The 14,863-nt window shown below is 34.4% G+C and overlaps 2 protein-coding genes across 3 annotated transcripts in view; one reads left to right on the top strand and one right to left on the bottom strand.

The window, feature by feature from the left end:
• The window catches only part of LRRC46 (leucine rich repeat containing 46), an 8,528-nt gene extending 6,263 nt beyond the window's left edge, over positions 1-2,265 (bottom strand). Inside the window, exons 1-2 of one of the 2 annotated variants that reach the window (XM_026710639.2) lie at positions 2,048-2,265; positions 1,492-1,600 (exon numbers count right to left, since the gene is read on the bottom strand). In XM_026710639.2, the coding sequence (XP_026566424.1) occupies positions 1,492-1,501 (10 nt within the window). In that variant the 5' untranslated portion in view covers positions 1,502-1,600; positions 2,048-2,265. The remainder of the gene's footprint in view (positions 1-1,491; positions 1,601-2,047) is intronic. The other variant, XM_026710641.2, reaches the window with a different exon arrangement.
• Positions 2,241-14,863, top strand: MRPL10 (mitochondrial ribosomal protein L10). The gene is made up of 5 exons (XM_026710643.2): positions 2,241-2,370; positions 4,225-4,394; positions 5,782-5,946; positions 6,684-6,828; positions 11,495-14,863. Exons 1-5 carry the CDS (start codon positions 2,328-2,330, stop codon positions 11,722-11,724), a joined length of 753 nt encoding a protein of 250 aa, XP_026566428.2. The 5' UTR covers positions 2,241-2,327; the 3' UTR covers positions 11,725-14,863.

Below are 14,863 nucleotides of genomic sequence, written 5' to 3'. Positions count from 1 at the left end.
AACAACAACAAAATGATTTTCAAAAGTCAATATGTAGTCCTCAACTTACGGTCAATTAACAATTGTCTCACTTAGCAATAGAAAGTTTGATTTAATGAATGTGGATTTAATGAATGTGGATATTTAATTTGTGTGTAGCCTTGATTTTGTTTCTTAGTGGCAAACAGAAAGGGGCCTAGAACTCATTTGACTGCATATGACTTGCATAATGAAGTTTGCATAATTTCCCAATCAAAACCCGGTGTCTACTCATTAAAAATGTTGAAAGATTTGAAGCTTTTTTTTTCTTACTTTGAATCAAATGTGAACTATTCAGATTTCTGACTGGTGAATGAAGTTTTCAGCCATACATATACTGTTCAATGAAAATATGGAAATATGGCTATTATTGTTATTTTTGTTGCACCCACCCAAAGCTTGAGCTATAAATCTTATAAATCCAAACAGACAGAATCTAAATTAAACAATCCCTTTTATCTCAGGCTATTAGCTACATATGATTTTTGTGCCCTTTCATGAAGTCTGTTGTGTAGTAAGATCACAATGTGATTATAAAGCATTAGTTCAGAGATTTAGTATTTTAGGGACATTAACTATTCCTTAGCTCTCCACTTTCCTGCCATAATGGACAGATCAACAATTGTTATTTCTAGTACAATACAATATGCTAGCAACTACTCAAGATTTTGGATCTTTCACACATCATGCCACATATTACAGAGAAGACAGACTTCTGTGTGTCTTCTTGGTTTTTTTCTCTTGCATTCAGGCATTAGCAAAGGACTTCCCTTCTTGTAAGAATTTCTTCTCTATGATTTGTTCCTTATTCAGAACAAAGCACCAGACTTTGTAATTCAATGTTAAAATGTTTATTTAATGCACAAGTTAGGAACCTTCAGTACCATGCTGGGAGTGCAACACACTTTACAGTCAGGTATAAATACAGTTATTATAAAGGGCAGTACTTCATTTCAGAAAACTGACCTTTAGATTTATTTAATTATTTTCTTGGTTTGGTCTTGAATTTTTCTTTGAAAAACAAAGTTATACACAAATTTTTTTGTCCTTGAGATTTAGAAAAGAATTTGTTCCTTTTTAAGTTTATTTCCCCCAAGAAACTATAGTCACTATAAACAATTAGTTTGCACATGCCTAATTCTAAAATTCTCAATTTTTATTTTCTTAATAAGACATAGCCTGATTTTTCACTTTCTAATTGGCAGACCTTATCTCCTTTGCTTCTCATTCCATTCTTCCCTAACAGTGACCCTTTTGCCCCCCTACAACGATGAAACATTAACTTTTATTTATTTTACTATTTTATTGAATTGTTGCCGCTCAGAGTCATTTTCTGTGAGATGGGCGGCCAAGTGAACTGGATTACTAAATTAAACAAACTTTCTAAAATGGTGAATCAGTAGTTCAGTTCTCTTAAGAATTACTTTTCATTACCTTTAACTTTTTAAGATACCTTCGAAGTGGAGGCCTTACCTCCTGCCATGACTGATGAATCTTCCTGATGCCCCAAAATGAATATCTGTCTCTTAGAAAAGAGACCGGGAAGCTACAGCTTCAGAATCTTCATGGAAACGGCCTACAGCTAGTAGAGGGAGGGGGCAAGAATTACCATAACAATCCCTTTGCATTTACTTAGCAACCGAAGAATGCAGCCATAGCAGCATTCAAAAGTCTTTGTGGGTCCCCCCCTTCCCCCCCCCGCACAAAAAAAACGTAGTCAGGGAGATTCAGTTGCTTATAGCAGCAACTTGGAAGGAGAATTGTAAGGATTCCTTATGGGTGTTCACTCTAGGGCTGTGACCTTGGCAACATCTATGGCAGTATTTCTCAACGGCAGTCACTTTAAGATGTATGGACTTCAGCTCCCAGAATTCCTTAACCGCTCGTGCTGTGGCTGAGGTACTCTGGGAGTTGAAGTTCACAACATCTTAAAGTGGCTGAGGTTAAAAAATACCGATCTAGGATGAAATGGGCTTATCTCATCTTTTTTTTTTTTTAATACAAACGTTGTAAAACTAAAGTGTGGTACCTCTGCCTCTTTCTACGAGTGCCACTAGCAACCCCTAGGGGTTACCATATCTGCGGAAAGCAAAGAAGTCTTTCTGTATCTCTTTCCAGTCATCAAGTTCTCGGAGAGAGAAAGAGGAGGAAACTTGAAGAAAGGTTGATCACGAGACGATTTCTCGAGCCTTCGTTGCCAGGAGACAAGTTTTTTTTTCTTTTTCTTTTACGGCTGAAAGGAAAGGGATCCTTCCCCTTTAAATCCCCGCTCCCGTGATGCTCTATTCTGGCATCCACGTTTTTTGGAAATGGCTGCTGTTGGTGGTTGGGGTATAAGGATCTGTAAAACCGGTAAGGGAAAATGAAAAATAGAAGGGCTTTTCCGCCTCCGAAAATTATTATCCATATTATGGCTTGCAAATCACTTTATCTGCTATGCTCGTCTTCTTTGTCGACAAGAGAGCACTACAGCTCTCCCGGTTGAAATTCAGCCTGAATCATTCTTTCTTTGCCGATCTTTCGCCCACGTCGCAAAAATCCTAAGTTTTCGTAAATTTTGGGCTGACACAGTTTCGGATTATTCAGCTATTCATACCTCGGTAAATCAGAGGGAATGGGGTAACGAGGAGCTTTTGACACTGGCTCGTCTCCTGTAATTGATGGGAGTATTGGTGTTGAGTCTTTTGGGGGACAAAATCGCTTTCTCCCCCAAGCAGGTTTTAATATTGTGAAATACTTAAATAATTATGTAGATAATATTGTGTATAATGCTGTATGGTGCACTAGTTATGGGTAAAGTAACCAAAATAAAGTTCTTTAATTGTAAAAATACGTTGAGCTTCCGTTTATGATAGTTAATACCTAAGGTAAACAATTGTTAAGAGTTTTGCTCCTTTCAATAAATTATCCATTGATTTATAGATTCCACACTTTTAATATTTTATCTATATACAAACAATGATTGGTATGCTCTCCCACTCAAACATAAAACTACTTCTCCAATAATTTCTTAATAATTATAGAAAAGCATGCAAGTAGTTTTTATTTAATTGTCCTACTGAAAATGAAATTTGTGGGAGTCTCAATGAATGGATGGAGGCATTCAAAGCAATTTCTTTGGTATTAGTTGGTTTTTAAAAAGTTTTGTTTTATTGCCACATAGAACTTTATAAATATTTCTTACATTTTCTTTTCCTATTTACCTTCTAAGCTAAACAGTTTAAATTGTATAAATACATTGTATGAATATTTGTTTTAGATTTAAGAGACTTTCGCTCATTTTTATGCCTTTTATGTACAGTAGTACTCAATGTACAACACTTTGTTCAGTAACTGTTCAAAGTTACAGCGGCACTAAAAAAAGTGACTTATGAACATTTTTGACGCTTATGACCTTTGCAGCATCCCCATAGTCATGTGATCTAAATTCAAACACTTGTCAACTGACTCATATTTATGACTGTTGCAGTGTCCCAGGGCCATCTGACCACCTTTTGTGACCTGACGAACGAAGTCAAAGGGGAAACCAGATTTACTTAACAACTGTATTATTAATTTAACAATTACATGTTTCATTTAAAAACTGGCAAGAAAGGTTGTAATTGGATAAAATTCATTTAACATATGTTTCGTTTAACAGCAGAAATTTTGGGCACAATTGTGCTCCTAAGTTGAGAATAACTGTATTCGTTTTCCAAGACAATTATATACTTTAAAAAGGAAGTACAAGTGATATATCTAAAATCATGATGGATTTATTTAATAACGGTATGATGCTTGTTATTCTTTGTATAAATAATTCCTGAAAGTTTTCTTTATTGAGGATACTTCAGGATGACAGAAACCAAATTTGGATTTATCTTTTAGATAGATTTCATAGGCAAATTCTAATCAGTACTATTAATCAGTCTAAAATTTAGTACCCTTGATACTCATTACTAAGCCTAAATATCTTAAGAAGGCTTTAGTGTGAGGAGTTATGATTATCAAGAGTATTCTTGATGGCTTTATGATTAAAAAATATTCTTCATCATTTATATAAATTGATCTGTACATTTCTGGACTCTTCATTTTCTGTAATACTAGGATCCTTTGATTCTTCCTTATGAAGTTGTTGCCTTGGAAATGGTGGTCATATAAGAGCCCACTTGTCTACATTTACAATTTGTACTGTAATCTAATTCTCTTGTTGCTCTATTGGTCTAGGCTGGCTGCCCACCTTGCAGCTTATCCGTCATGGCTCCAAATCTGTCACACGTCACTGGAAACCAATGCATATTATGAGACAAAAGCTGATGGCAGTGACTGAGTACATCCCACCAAAACCTCTGACTTCAGAGACCTGTATGAAACCCCATGTCATTCTTCCTAAAGAAGTAATAACATTCTACTATTTTGGGATGGTTGGAATGATATAAATACTCATTTTGATTAAACTTCTTGAAAAGCTTTTTATATTTTGCCCTTCATAATTCTGCCAATTGTGAAAGGGTTCATATAATTTCTGTTCTGTAATAGATAGCCACATTATTCTAATAATGACTTAAGTATTTGATGCTATGCTCCCTCCTGACCTTTGGGAGTTAGTTAATTTGTGCTGCTCTTCAACTGTAAAGCCAAAAATAACTTCCCTTCACATCCTTGGTTATGCTCCACTAAAATCAGAATCTAGCTGTGGCTATTCTACTCAGTTGTCTGAATTTAAATACTTTCCTCATAACTGTTGGCTTTCTTGGTGTTTATTCAATTTATTTTATGGAATTTTTCATTTATATAAAATTGGATACATGGCTCTATCGTTTAAGATATAAGCAGAATTGTGGATTAGAGATGAATAATAGAAATAACCCTCTAATGCTGATAATTGGCATTCAGATAATTTATTGAAACTAACTTGCACTGATGACTTATCAAAAATAACCAATTTTTGAAAATTATAAAATTATACAATTGCCTTGACTAACAGCTAAATTATACTAGTATTGTAAAGCAGAATTCAATAAGCTGAATATTTCAATTTTACTTCTATTTTGATTATGGAAGAAAGACTGAATTTGTTTTGCTGAAAAACAAAAGCATCTATATATCATATTACCATCCAGATAGAAATTCTTCTTTCCTTTGTGATGGAATGACAGATGAATCCTTGCTGATTTGAGCCGCTTGATTTGTGTTTGTTTGGTTTAATCTTACATGATTACACAAAGTGTGTATTTTCCCACCTCCATAATAGTGGGAGAATGTTCTTGGCTATGTTATTTAATTTTCAGATAGCAATAATTCTAATGGAACTTGTTTAAATCAAGCTTCGAGGCCTTGCTAAGTTTGGACAGAGTTTGAAATAGCATACATTTAAGTAGATTGATAAGTTCATTTAATTAATATCACAGAAAGAAAAAGCTAATTAAGTAAAACATAAATATTTTAATTGGCTTCTGAAGCAGTATGAATGGTTGTTATAATTAGAAGAACATTTTATTTTATTTTTATTGGTATCCTGCTTTTATTTTTATTGGTATCCTGCTTTTATTATTTTTACAAATAACTTAAGGCAACCATTCAACACAAATTCCTCCTCTAATTTTCTCCACAACAACAACTCTGTGAGATGAATTGGGCTGAGAGAGAATAACCATTTTACCTTTGTGAATGAATCAGAATTTATGTTTCTGAAATCCACTGATATTTCGTAGTTATGAATATAATCTAGAGTTTTTATTGTCTGTATTTTCAAGATTGCAAATCCATTTTTCTCTCATGCAGGAGACTGGCTATGAAAGACTGCTATTGCGTCAAGTGAAACAAATATTTCTTGAGAATAAAATGATTGTTGTGTGCCAATACAATTATATTGCTGGAAATGATATGGTATTATTCAGGCATCGGCTGCGAAAGTACGATATCCATGTTAAATTTTTTCCCAATAAGGTACAGTTTTCTGTATTAATAGACTTTCAGAAACACAGTGTTATAATCATGCTGTATGTTAAAGGTGTTTTTTTCTTCTGTTCTCTTTAATATTTTGCCTTCCCAAAAGGATCAGCCAATGAATTCTAATTTTTAAAGAAGTTTTATAGAAAAAATGTCCCAAGGGAACTTATCCTCTTCTTTGCCAAATACATTGTCAATGACTTATCAGATGATAATTTAACTGATAAATAGCACAGATTATATGGTTGTATAATTTTATCTCTTAACTCTTGTTGCTTTGTTATTCTTGGTGCCTTCTTCATCTTGACTAAGTTTTTCTTTCTCTTGAAGTTAGTATGAGTTTATTGGTAGCATTGTAAGAGGTCCTATTTGCCATTTAAAAGTTCACATGAAAGGCAGAAGGATTATAGTTTCAGCATATTTTACTTTGTGGATGAAAAGCAGAGTTTTGTTATAGCTTCGTGATACCATTATAAAATTCTATGTGGTGGTGTTCGATCCAGCACAGATTTGCTAGAGTGGAATAGAGAGAAGCTTTGCTTGTTTCTTCTTTGTTCCTTCAAGCATCTCCCAGTCTCCCCCACAAACTAGGATACTTTAATATAACAGGAAAACCTATTTGGGGATCTCTAGGGGAAATATGATCCCTTCCTTGTTCTGCTGTAACCTCTGTAATTATGATACTTTTCAATGTAAGGCCAAATCTAATATAATCCTTTTCTCCACTTTTCCAGATTATGATTCCCTTTCTTTTGGAATCGAAATACAAGAATCTCCTCCCTCTTTTTGTAGAACGCAATCTTCTACTTGTCAGTATGGAAACAAAGGCTCAAGAAACACTTCAAATCCTGAAGCGTGTGCCACAGATTAATATGTTAGGTAAGGGATGAGTTCTGCAGAGATAATGGATGCTTCATTTTTTTTACTGAGAGGTCTTAAAACTTCTTTTTGATTAACAAAAAGATTAGCAATCAATAGTGAGGTAGGTAGGATAAGCACCGTTCTAGACATTTCTCATATTTGTGGAATTTAACTCTCAGAGTTTTCACCAATGTTTGCAATGTAGGTGTCTGGAAGTATCCAAGGTGGAGAAATTTCCTATGATCGAGTTAGATAACTAACTGGAAAAGAAGCTGTGGAAGAGGCAGATTAGTTAAGTTGAAGTACCTGGAAGAGGCATGGTTTACAACTTATTTTATAGCTGTAAGACAGGGTTTTTTTTAAAAAAAAAATTAGGTGGTGAAAGCTGCTTATTTAAAAAACTCCTTAGAACTCCTGATTTGGAAGGATGGAGGTTGTTGAGAAACCCTACCTTTTCTTGTGCATCTTAATGACTAAGGGGAAAATAAGTTGTCCACAAGGGACTAAGCCTCTTCCCCCCTCCCCTTAGTCTCAAAGAGAAAGTTGAATGCAAGAGACCAAGGCAGAGGTGGTATTCAGCGGGTAGCAGAAATTTTGAGTAATTTGGAGAACTGGCAAATACCAGCCCTAACTGGAGATTTTGCAGTATCCTTCCCCTGCCATGCCCACCAAGCCACGCCCACAGAACCAGTAGTAAAAAACTTGAATCCCACCACTGGACCAAGGCTGAATTTTTTTTTCTTTGTTCTCTGTAATTTCCACAAGGAATTAGGGGGAAAATATTCCATTCCTTACTTACAGAGTTCCTCCCCCCCTCCTTTGGTTTCTTGTGAAGAGGGGTTTTGTTGTTCTCTTAATCCTGTAGAACTAAGGTTCCAATGGAACTTTTCAAGTGTTTCTATTTGAAAACTGTAATATAATGTCTTTTTACTACTGAGTACGTGGATTTATATAGTGCTACGCAGTGGAAAAATAATTGCATATTTTAGGCAAATGTGATTGTGTGACCATTATTATTTTTTTAATATGTTACTAGACTATTTTTTAGGTAAAACTCTTGGTGAGTTCTGTTGTCTTCTGGTCACATTCAGTCACCACCTTAGTCTGTCTGTCTATAATTCTGCATCTCCATTTGGAAATAAAATGTTAAATTTAAATTCTACAATTTGTAAAGCAAACAGACTTCTGTGATCTCTTGTGTCATCCTTTCAGAGATACTTCCTTACCAGATTTTTCAATTTCTTCAACCCTGACAGTTTGCCATGAGAAGTTGTGGGTGCTTCATCACTGAAGGTTTTTTTTTTAAACAGTTTTACTGATTTTCAAAGACAATACACAAACAAACAAAACATAAAAACATACAACATCTTTTCTGAAAGCTGCTTGATCCCGGGTTACAACTCTTCGTACAGACACAAATTCAAATTCATATTCATTTTATATACCATTTCATATCTTATTACCACTTTCAATTTTCTATATAACTTCTCACCTCTTTTAACTTGCTTAATTTCATTTTATTTATCATCTCAGTTTAAATCATAATACTTATTATTCTTTGTCTGTTCTATTTCCAGCTATCCATTTATCTTTTCTCTTTAAACTAAGTTTCTCCTGTACACTGATTGGAGTATGACGCCTTTAACTCTTTCCCCTAAATTTATAACACTTAATATAATACATGACTTCCATTGGGATTCTGTTTGGTAAATTCTAGAATTACACACTATATTTTTTTAAAAAGGAAAAAATTATAAATGTATAACATAATTAAAACAACAATCCATACTAATTCAATTCTATCATTAATATTAATATTCATTTAAATCTTAATGTTTTACCCATTACTTTTCAGAATACGTATCATACTTCTATGAGAACGACATACACTTTCCATAGTTAATTCCCCCACTTCACTTATATTTTATAAAACATTAGGTAATTAAAATGTTCCCGTTCCTTCCTAATTCAATTCTCTCATTTATTTCATTTCATTTATTTTATTCACAATTTTATTCTCTAAAATTACACAATGTTTTTTATAAAGAAAAAAAGGAAATTATAGGTATATGATGTAATTAAAAAAGCTATTAATGCCAATACAGATCTAATCATTAATATTAATATTCATTTATATCTTAAACACTTTACATGTTACTTTTCAATTAAATATCATACTTTTATGGGAACACTTATACTTTCCATAATTATTTCCCCCCCCACATCACATATTTTAAATCATTATTTCATTAAGATGTTCCCATTTCTTCTACTGCAATTCTCTCATTTATTTCATTACCTTCTTTTTCCTCACAAAAATTTCACTAAATTACATTAAATATTTTATCCCATTTTTGATTACATGTTGTTTCCAATTTTCTAACATTATTTCTAAATACAAATATAAGAATACAATCTAGTGTACCTTTACAGAATCCCTTTTTCAATTAAATTTACCCATTGTCTCTAAAAGAATTTTGTTTCTTTACATCTTGCTCCCCATCATTGAGGCTTCTCATCCCTTCCATTCTCCCTTGCTTATTCTTCTCCTTGGCCTTTTTACCCCCTTGTCTCTCCACCTCCCTTTTCTTCTGCTTTCCCCCTTTCTGTTGATTTCTAACATTGTATCCACTTTTCCCCTTATTTTTCTCTTTTTGGGTTGTTTTTTCAAGTGTTAAAGTCCCCTTTTTCTTTTCCTCTTTCTCCTTTCCCTCCCCAAATAGAGTCACTTGTTCATCAAAGATGGCTTCTTCTTTATCCCAATCATCCTGTTACACAGTCAGTTTTTCATAAGTACAAACCACCATTTCTGAAAATTGAAAAAGAGTGCCAAGAGAATCTTTCCCTTCTTGTTCTTCTTTTTTGTATTTTTGGTATTCAATTTTCAATTCATCCAGATGTAATGCCATTGTAGAGAGAAAAAGTTTTTCCAAAACAACCACCCAAGTGCTTTTAATCAAAGGTAGTTCCCAAAAGTTCCAAAATCACCAAACAATCCAAATAAGCTGTTTCTCTTTCTTCTTTCTTCCCTTTCTCTTTCTGGGGTTACTGTTTAGTCACAAAGTTCCAGTTAAAATATATCTTTTAGAAGTCTTGTTAATATTTAATAACTCTTTGAAGTTCTAGGCAATCTCCTCCTTACTTTCAAATTCTACTCCAATTTTTTTTTCCTCTCCCTTCCCACTTACAGCAAAAACTATTTTTTTTTAATATTCAGAAATCCTTATCCCTTTAGCATTTAATTACCTTCAATGCGGGTTTTCCTATTTCTCTTGCAGTTCTGTTCGCTGTCACGTTAGGAAGAAGAGTGAAAAGAAAGAAAAAAATTTCCCTTTTAAATTTCCATTTGCCGCTTGTAAGTCTCTGGGAACGATATATCTTGGGCAACTTTTAAAATCCAGGATAGTTTCGCTGTTACTTTTCCCAGTCAGCAAAAAACACTTTCACTTCTTCACAACTCCTCCTGCACTTTTTTTTCCGGCTGAGCGCTTCTATGTGGCGGTCATTTCTGACCACCGCTCAGCTGCCTTCGGAAAAGGGGGTTTTGCCAGCTAGGGAAGAGAGGTGCGATATCTCTCGACCCTGCCAGGTTCTTTGTCCTTCTACGGAGGTGGCTAACCCTGAAGCTGGGTGGCTCAGGGCATTTGGGCAGTGAACACAGGCAGAAACCGCGCACAGTCGCAGATTCCTGCCTGCCCTGAAGCCTGCAGACCGGAACTCCCTCACTGAAGGTTTTTAAAAAGAGACTGGACACTTGTCTGACATAGTATGAGCAGGGAGTTGGACTAGAAGACCTCTAAGGTCCTTTCCAGCTCTATTCTGATTGATTGATCGATTGATTGACAGAGCTGCTAATGTACTGCCTTCACTGGAAAAGTTGAGACACATTCTGCATCTGCCTTGAAGATAGCCCATGTTGAATTTTATGGTACAGTGAAACCAGGGATGGGATTCAAATTTTTTAACAACCGGTTCTGTGGATGTGGCTTGGTGGTCATGTGACTGGCTGGGTGTGGCCAACTCAACATCACTCACATCTAGGCCTGCCTGGCCTCTCATGACTGTGGAGATGCTGCAACAGTTGTAAGTGTGAAAAACAGTCATAAGTCACTTTTTTCAGTGCCCTTGTAACTTTGAATGGTCACTCCACACAAGCAAAGTACCAGCAAAGGAGGAAAAAAAACTCCAGAGAAGTTCCAGAGACAGGAAGTCTAGTCCTGCCAAGAATGTAATAAGGGTTAATGGAGAGGCAGTTTCTGTAAGCAATACCAGAATGTTTCCTTCCTGCCTTCCTTACAGGATTAGGCCAGTAATTTCTTCTAACAACCGGTTCTCCAACCTGCTTAGAATGTTAACCGGTCCTAGCGAATAGGTGCGAACCTGTAGAATCCCACCCCTGACTGAAACATCAGCAGAGGAAATATTTTACAATATTTTATATTTTGTCATAAATAGTTTTATAATGCTTACCTGAAAAATGTCTTATAAAATTTGAATTCCATGGGAGTCATGGATCCTGGATTTTGGACATTTTTGTAAGTTAGACCATTTAAAGTACCTTGGTTCAAAACATTTTGCCCTATAGTGTTCTGTTTTGCCCAGTTAACGGTTACATGAAAGAGAGTTTTAGTAATATATAGATATCTATCCTAACTAGAATGTTTTTGTTTCATTTTTTTTTCAGGAGCTTGCATCGATAATGTCATCCTAAGCAAACAAGGCTTTGTAAATTATGCTAAGCTGCCATCTATAGTAACTGCCCAGGGAGAAACTGCAGGTGTATTCTCACTCATGACATCTCACACTAGCAGACTTTTGCAGCGTGGTTCTGTTCATCTCAGTTCGTTGCTGGACCAATATGTTCAACAGGAAAATGAAAAAGTTGAAGGAAAAGCAGATAGGAACATCAGCTAAACTGCGAGCAATTTAATTCTTCAGTGTAAAATTGTCATTTTTTTTTGTTGCATACCATGGGTTGGTGGGAGGGGTTAATTAGTATGATTGACCAGGTGGAGAAAAATGCTGCAGAACGAGACTATAAACAAGGAATCTTATTAACTATTTGCTTATTTAATACTACATGTTTATAAAATGTTATTGTATGTGGAGGACCATAGGTATTATTTAAATCACATATGTTCAGGTGCAGTACATAGTTTAAATATGAATACAATTTTATTAATTTGCATAATTTCTGGTTTAGGTTGGGCAAGAAACAATCTTTAATAGGAACTTATGTATTTATTTTAGACTGTTTATATATCATAACTTATCAAAATAGATTGGTTGATAAAGTTAAGTTTTAAGAACTTGGATTAACAACAAAATAAAAATGAACTTCCAAGAGATCCAAAATGAAACCATATTGAAACCATGTAAAAAATAACAAACTATTTACTCTGGCACCAAACAGCATATAATTTTTATCAGTGTTTAAGAACCTAGGATGAATAATTGATTGATTTATTCTGTTAGGCCAACCAGCTGTTCTTGAAAGAACGGATGTCTTTCCCACTTGGTCCACTATTAATATGATAAATGAATAGAAATTGCAACAGTTTTAATGAGAACTAGGTTGTTTTGTATCACTTTCAGAGTTCAGGATGGGGATTCTAATCATTAGGTTCAATTAAATTGTACAATATAATTAGCATTAGAAAATAGACTTAGAAAAAAATAATTTTAAAAAGTTGAAATAGATTGCTGAATGAAAACCTTTTTGACATGAACATCTTGAATATATAAGAAAGAACATAGAAAAAAGATACATAGTACAAAATGTGTTTGGAAATTATTCAGGATTTCATTGCTTTTCACCTTTTAAATGTGCTTATGTATGATAAATGTTCTTATCTGATTAAATAACTATTAAAATGCTACAGAAATATAGGTTCGTAGTAGTTGTATTTAGTGGGTTTTACCTTAAATTAAGCATGTATAATTATTCAAGTCCTAACTAGGAAAATATGCTTCTTTGCAAAATACTAACCATCTCATTCTTTGCCATTCCTTTCTTTTGCCTTCAAATCTTTCCCAACATTAGGGTAATTTCCAATTAATTTTCTTTTCTCATTTGACAGCCCAAGTATTTCAGCTTCAGTATCTCTTCTTACAAAGAATAATCAGGGTTGATTTCTTTTATGTTGACTGATTTGATCTTGCAGTCAAAGGGATTCTCAAAAGTGTTCTCCAATGCCACAATTTGAAAACATCCATTCTTCAGCTCTCAGCCTTCCTTATGGTCCCAACCTCTCACAGCTATACATTTCTCCTAGGAAAACCATGGTTTGGAAAATTAAAAACTATACAGACCTTTGTCAGCAAGTTTATAATCTCTGCATTTGACATGGTGTTTGCCATAGCTTTCCTCCCAAGGAGCATATCTTAATTTCGTGGCTGCAGTCACCATCTTCGGTGATCTTAGAGCCCAAGAATAATGAAATCTGTTACTGCTTCCATTTCTTCCTCTTTCAATTTGCCAGGTAATGGTGGATGCCATAATCTTAGTTTTTTTAATTTTGAGTTTCAAGCCAACTTTCACCCTCATCAAGAGACTCTTTATTTCCTCTTCACTTTCTGCCATTAGAATGATATTGTCTACATATCTGAGGTTTTTGATATTTCTTCCAGCAATCTTAATTCCAGCTTGTGATTCATCCAACCCAACATTTTGCATGATATACTCTGCATATAAATTAAATAAGCAGGGTGACAATATAGCCTTGTTATCATACTTTCCCTATTTTGAACCAATCAGTTATGCCATGCTGGTTCTAACTTGCTTCTTGAGTCGCATACACAATTCTCAGGAGATAGGTAAGATGGTCTGGTACTCTGATCTCTAAGAACCTGCCACAATTCGTTGTGATCTACACAATCAAATGCTTGACATAGTCATGAAGACAAAAGTAGATGTTTTTTCTGGAACTCCTTTGCTTTTTCCATAATCCAGTGAATGTTGGCAATTTGATCTCTAGTTCATCTCCCTCTGAAATCCAGATAGTACTTCTAATAGTTTTTTGGTTCACATATTGCTATAGCTTACCCTGTAGGATTTTGACCTTGCTAGCATGTGAAATGAGTGTAACTTCGATAATTTTGAACATTGTCTTTGTCCTTCTAACCCTGTAGCCATTCTTGAGTTTTCTAAATTTGCTGGCATAGCACTTTAACAGCATCAACCGTAAAGATTTTATATAGTTGAGCTGAAATATCGTCACCTCTGCTAGCTTTGTTGTTGGTAATGCTTCCTAAGGTCCACTAGAATTCACACTCCAGGATGTCTTGCTCGAGGTCAAGAATCATATTATGGTAATCAGGGATATTAAGATCATCATTATCACATATCTATGTTGTGTTCCTTAGTTATTGTTTATTATTTTACTTCTGTTTACACTTTCATTTTTGTAAAGCAGCCTAGAATAAGTCCATGATGAGATAGGTGGCAAATGAATTTAAGAAAGAAAGAAGTAGTTACAAACCTGATGCAATCACTTCTGCAGATTAAACTGTCAATTAAAAAAAAAAAACAACCTTGTCTCTCAGTTACATAAGATGAGGGAAAGGAAGTATGACATTTGGAATATTTTCCCCCTTAAAATAATTTTGCTTTGGGTTACATGACCAGGAGGGAACTGGGAGGATGGGTCATATTGTAGCCCCCACTTTCTGAACCAATATTTTTTGGCTTAGATTAAAGCAGTTGCAGGGTTTTTTCTTCTTCTAGCCTGTAGCTGGATTCAGTCTTTTTTGAACCTGAACTTTATTTTGACAATTTCTGTTGCAATGGAAAATTTGGTTCCATTTTTTCTCTTTTTCAATAAAAATAAAGTTATTTTATTTATAATTAATTAATTATATAAAATAATGACATTAAAACTCTTCTTATCTCAGCTGTGAAAATCTGGCTTAATTTTTATTTATTGTTTAATTTATTTGCTGACTATCTTGCCAAGGAGCTACTCTACGTAGCTTTCAGTAATAAAAAGGAAGAAATGAAAAGAGTGTAAAGAAAACAAGTAAAACAACAGAATTGTAAAATAACAATGAAAAA

Source organism: Pseudonaja textilis, chromosome Z (genome assembly GCF_049901715.1).
Source record: "Pseudonaja textilis isolate UNSWEBS1 chromosome Z, rPseTex1.2, whole genome shotgun sequence".
NCBI classification, from domain to species: domain Eukaryota; kingdom Metazoa; phylum Chordata; class Lepidosauria; order Squamata; family Elapidae; genus Pseudonaja; species Pseudonaja textilis.
This window is presented reverse-complemented; position numbering and strand designations above follow the sequence as displayed.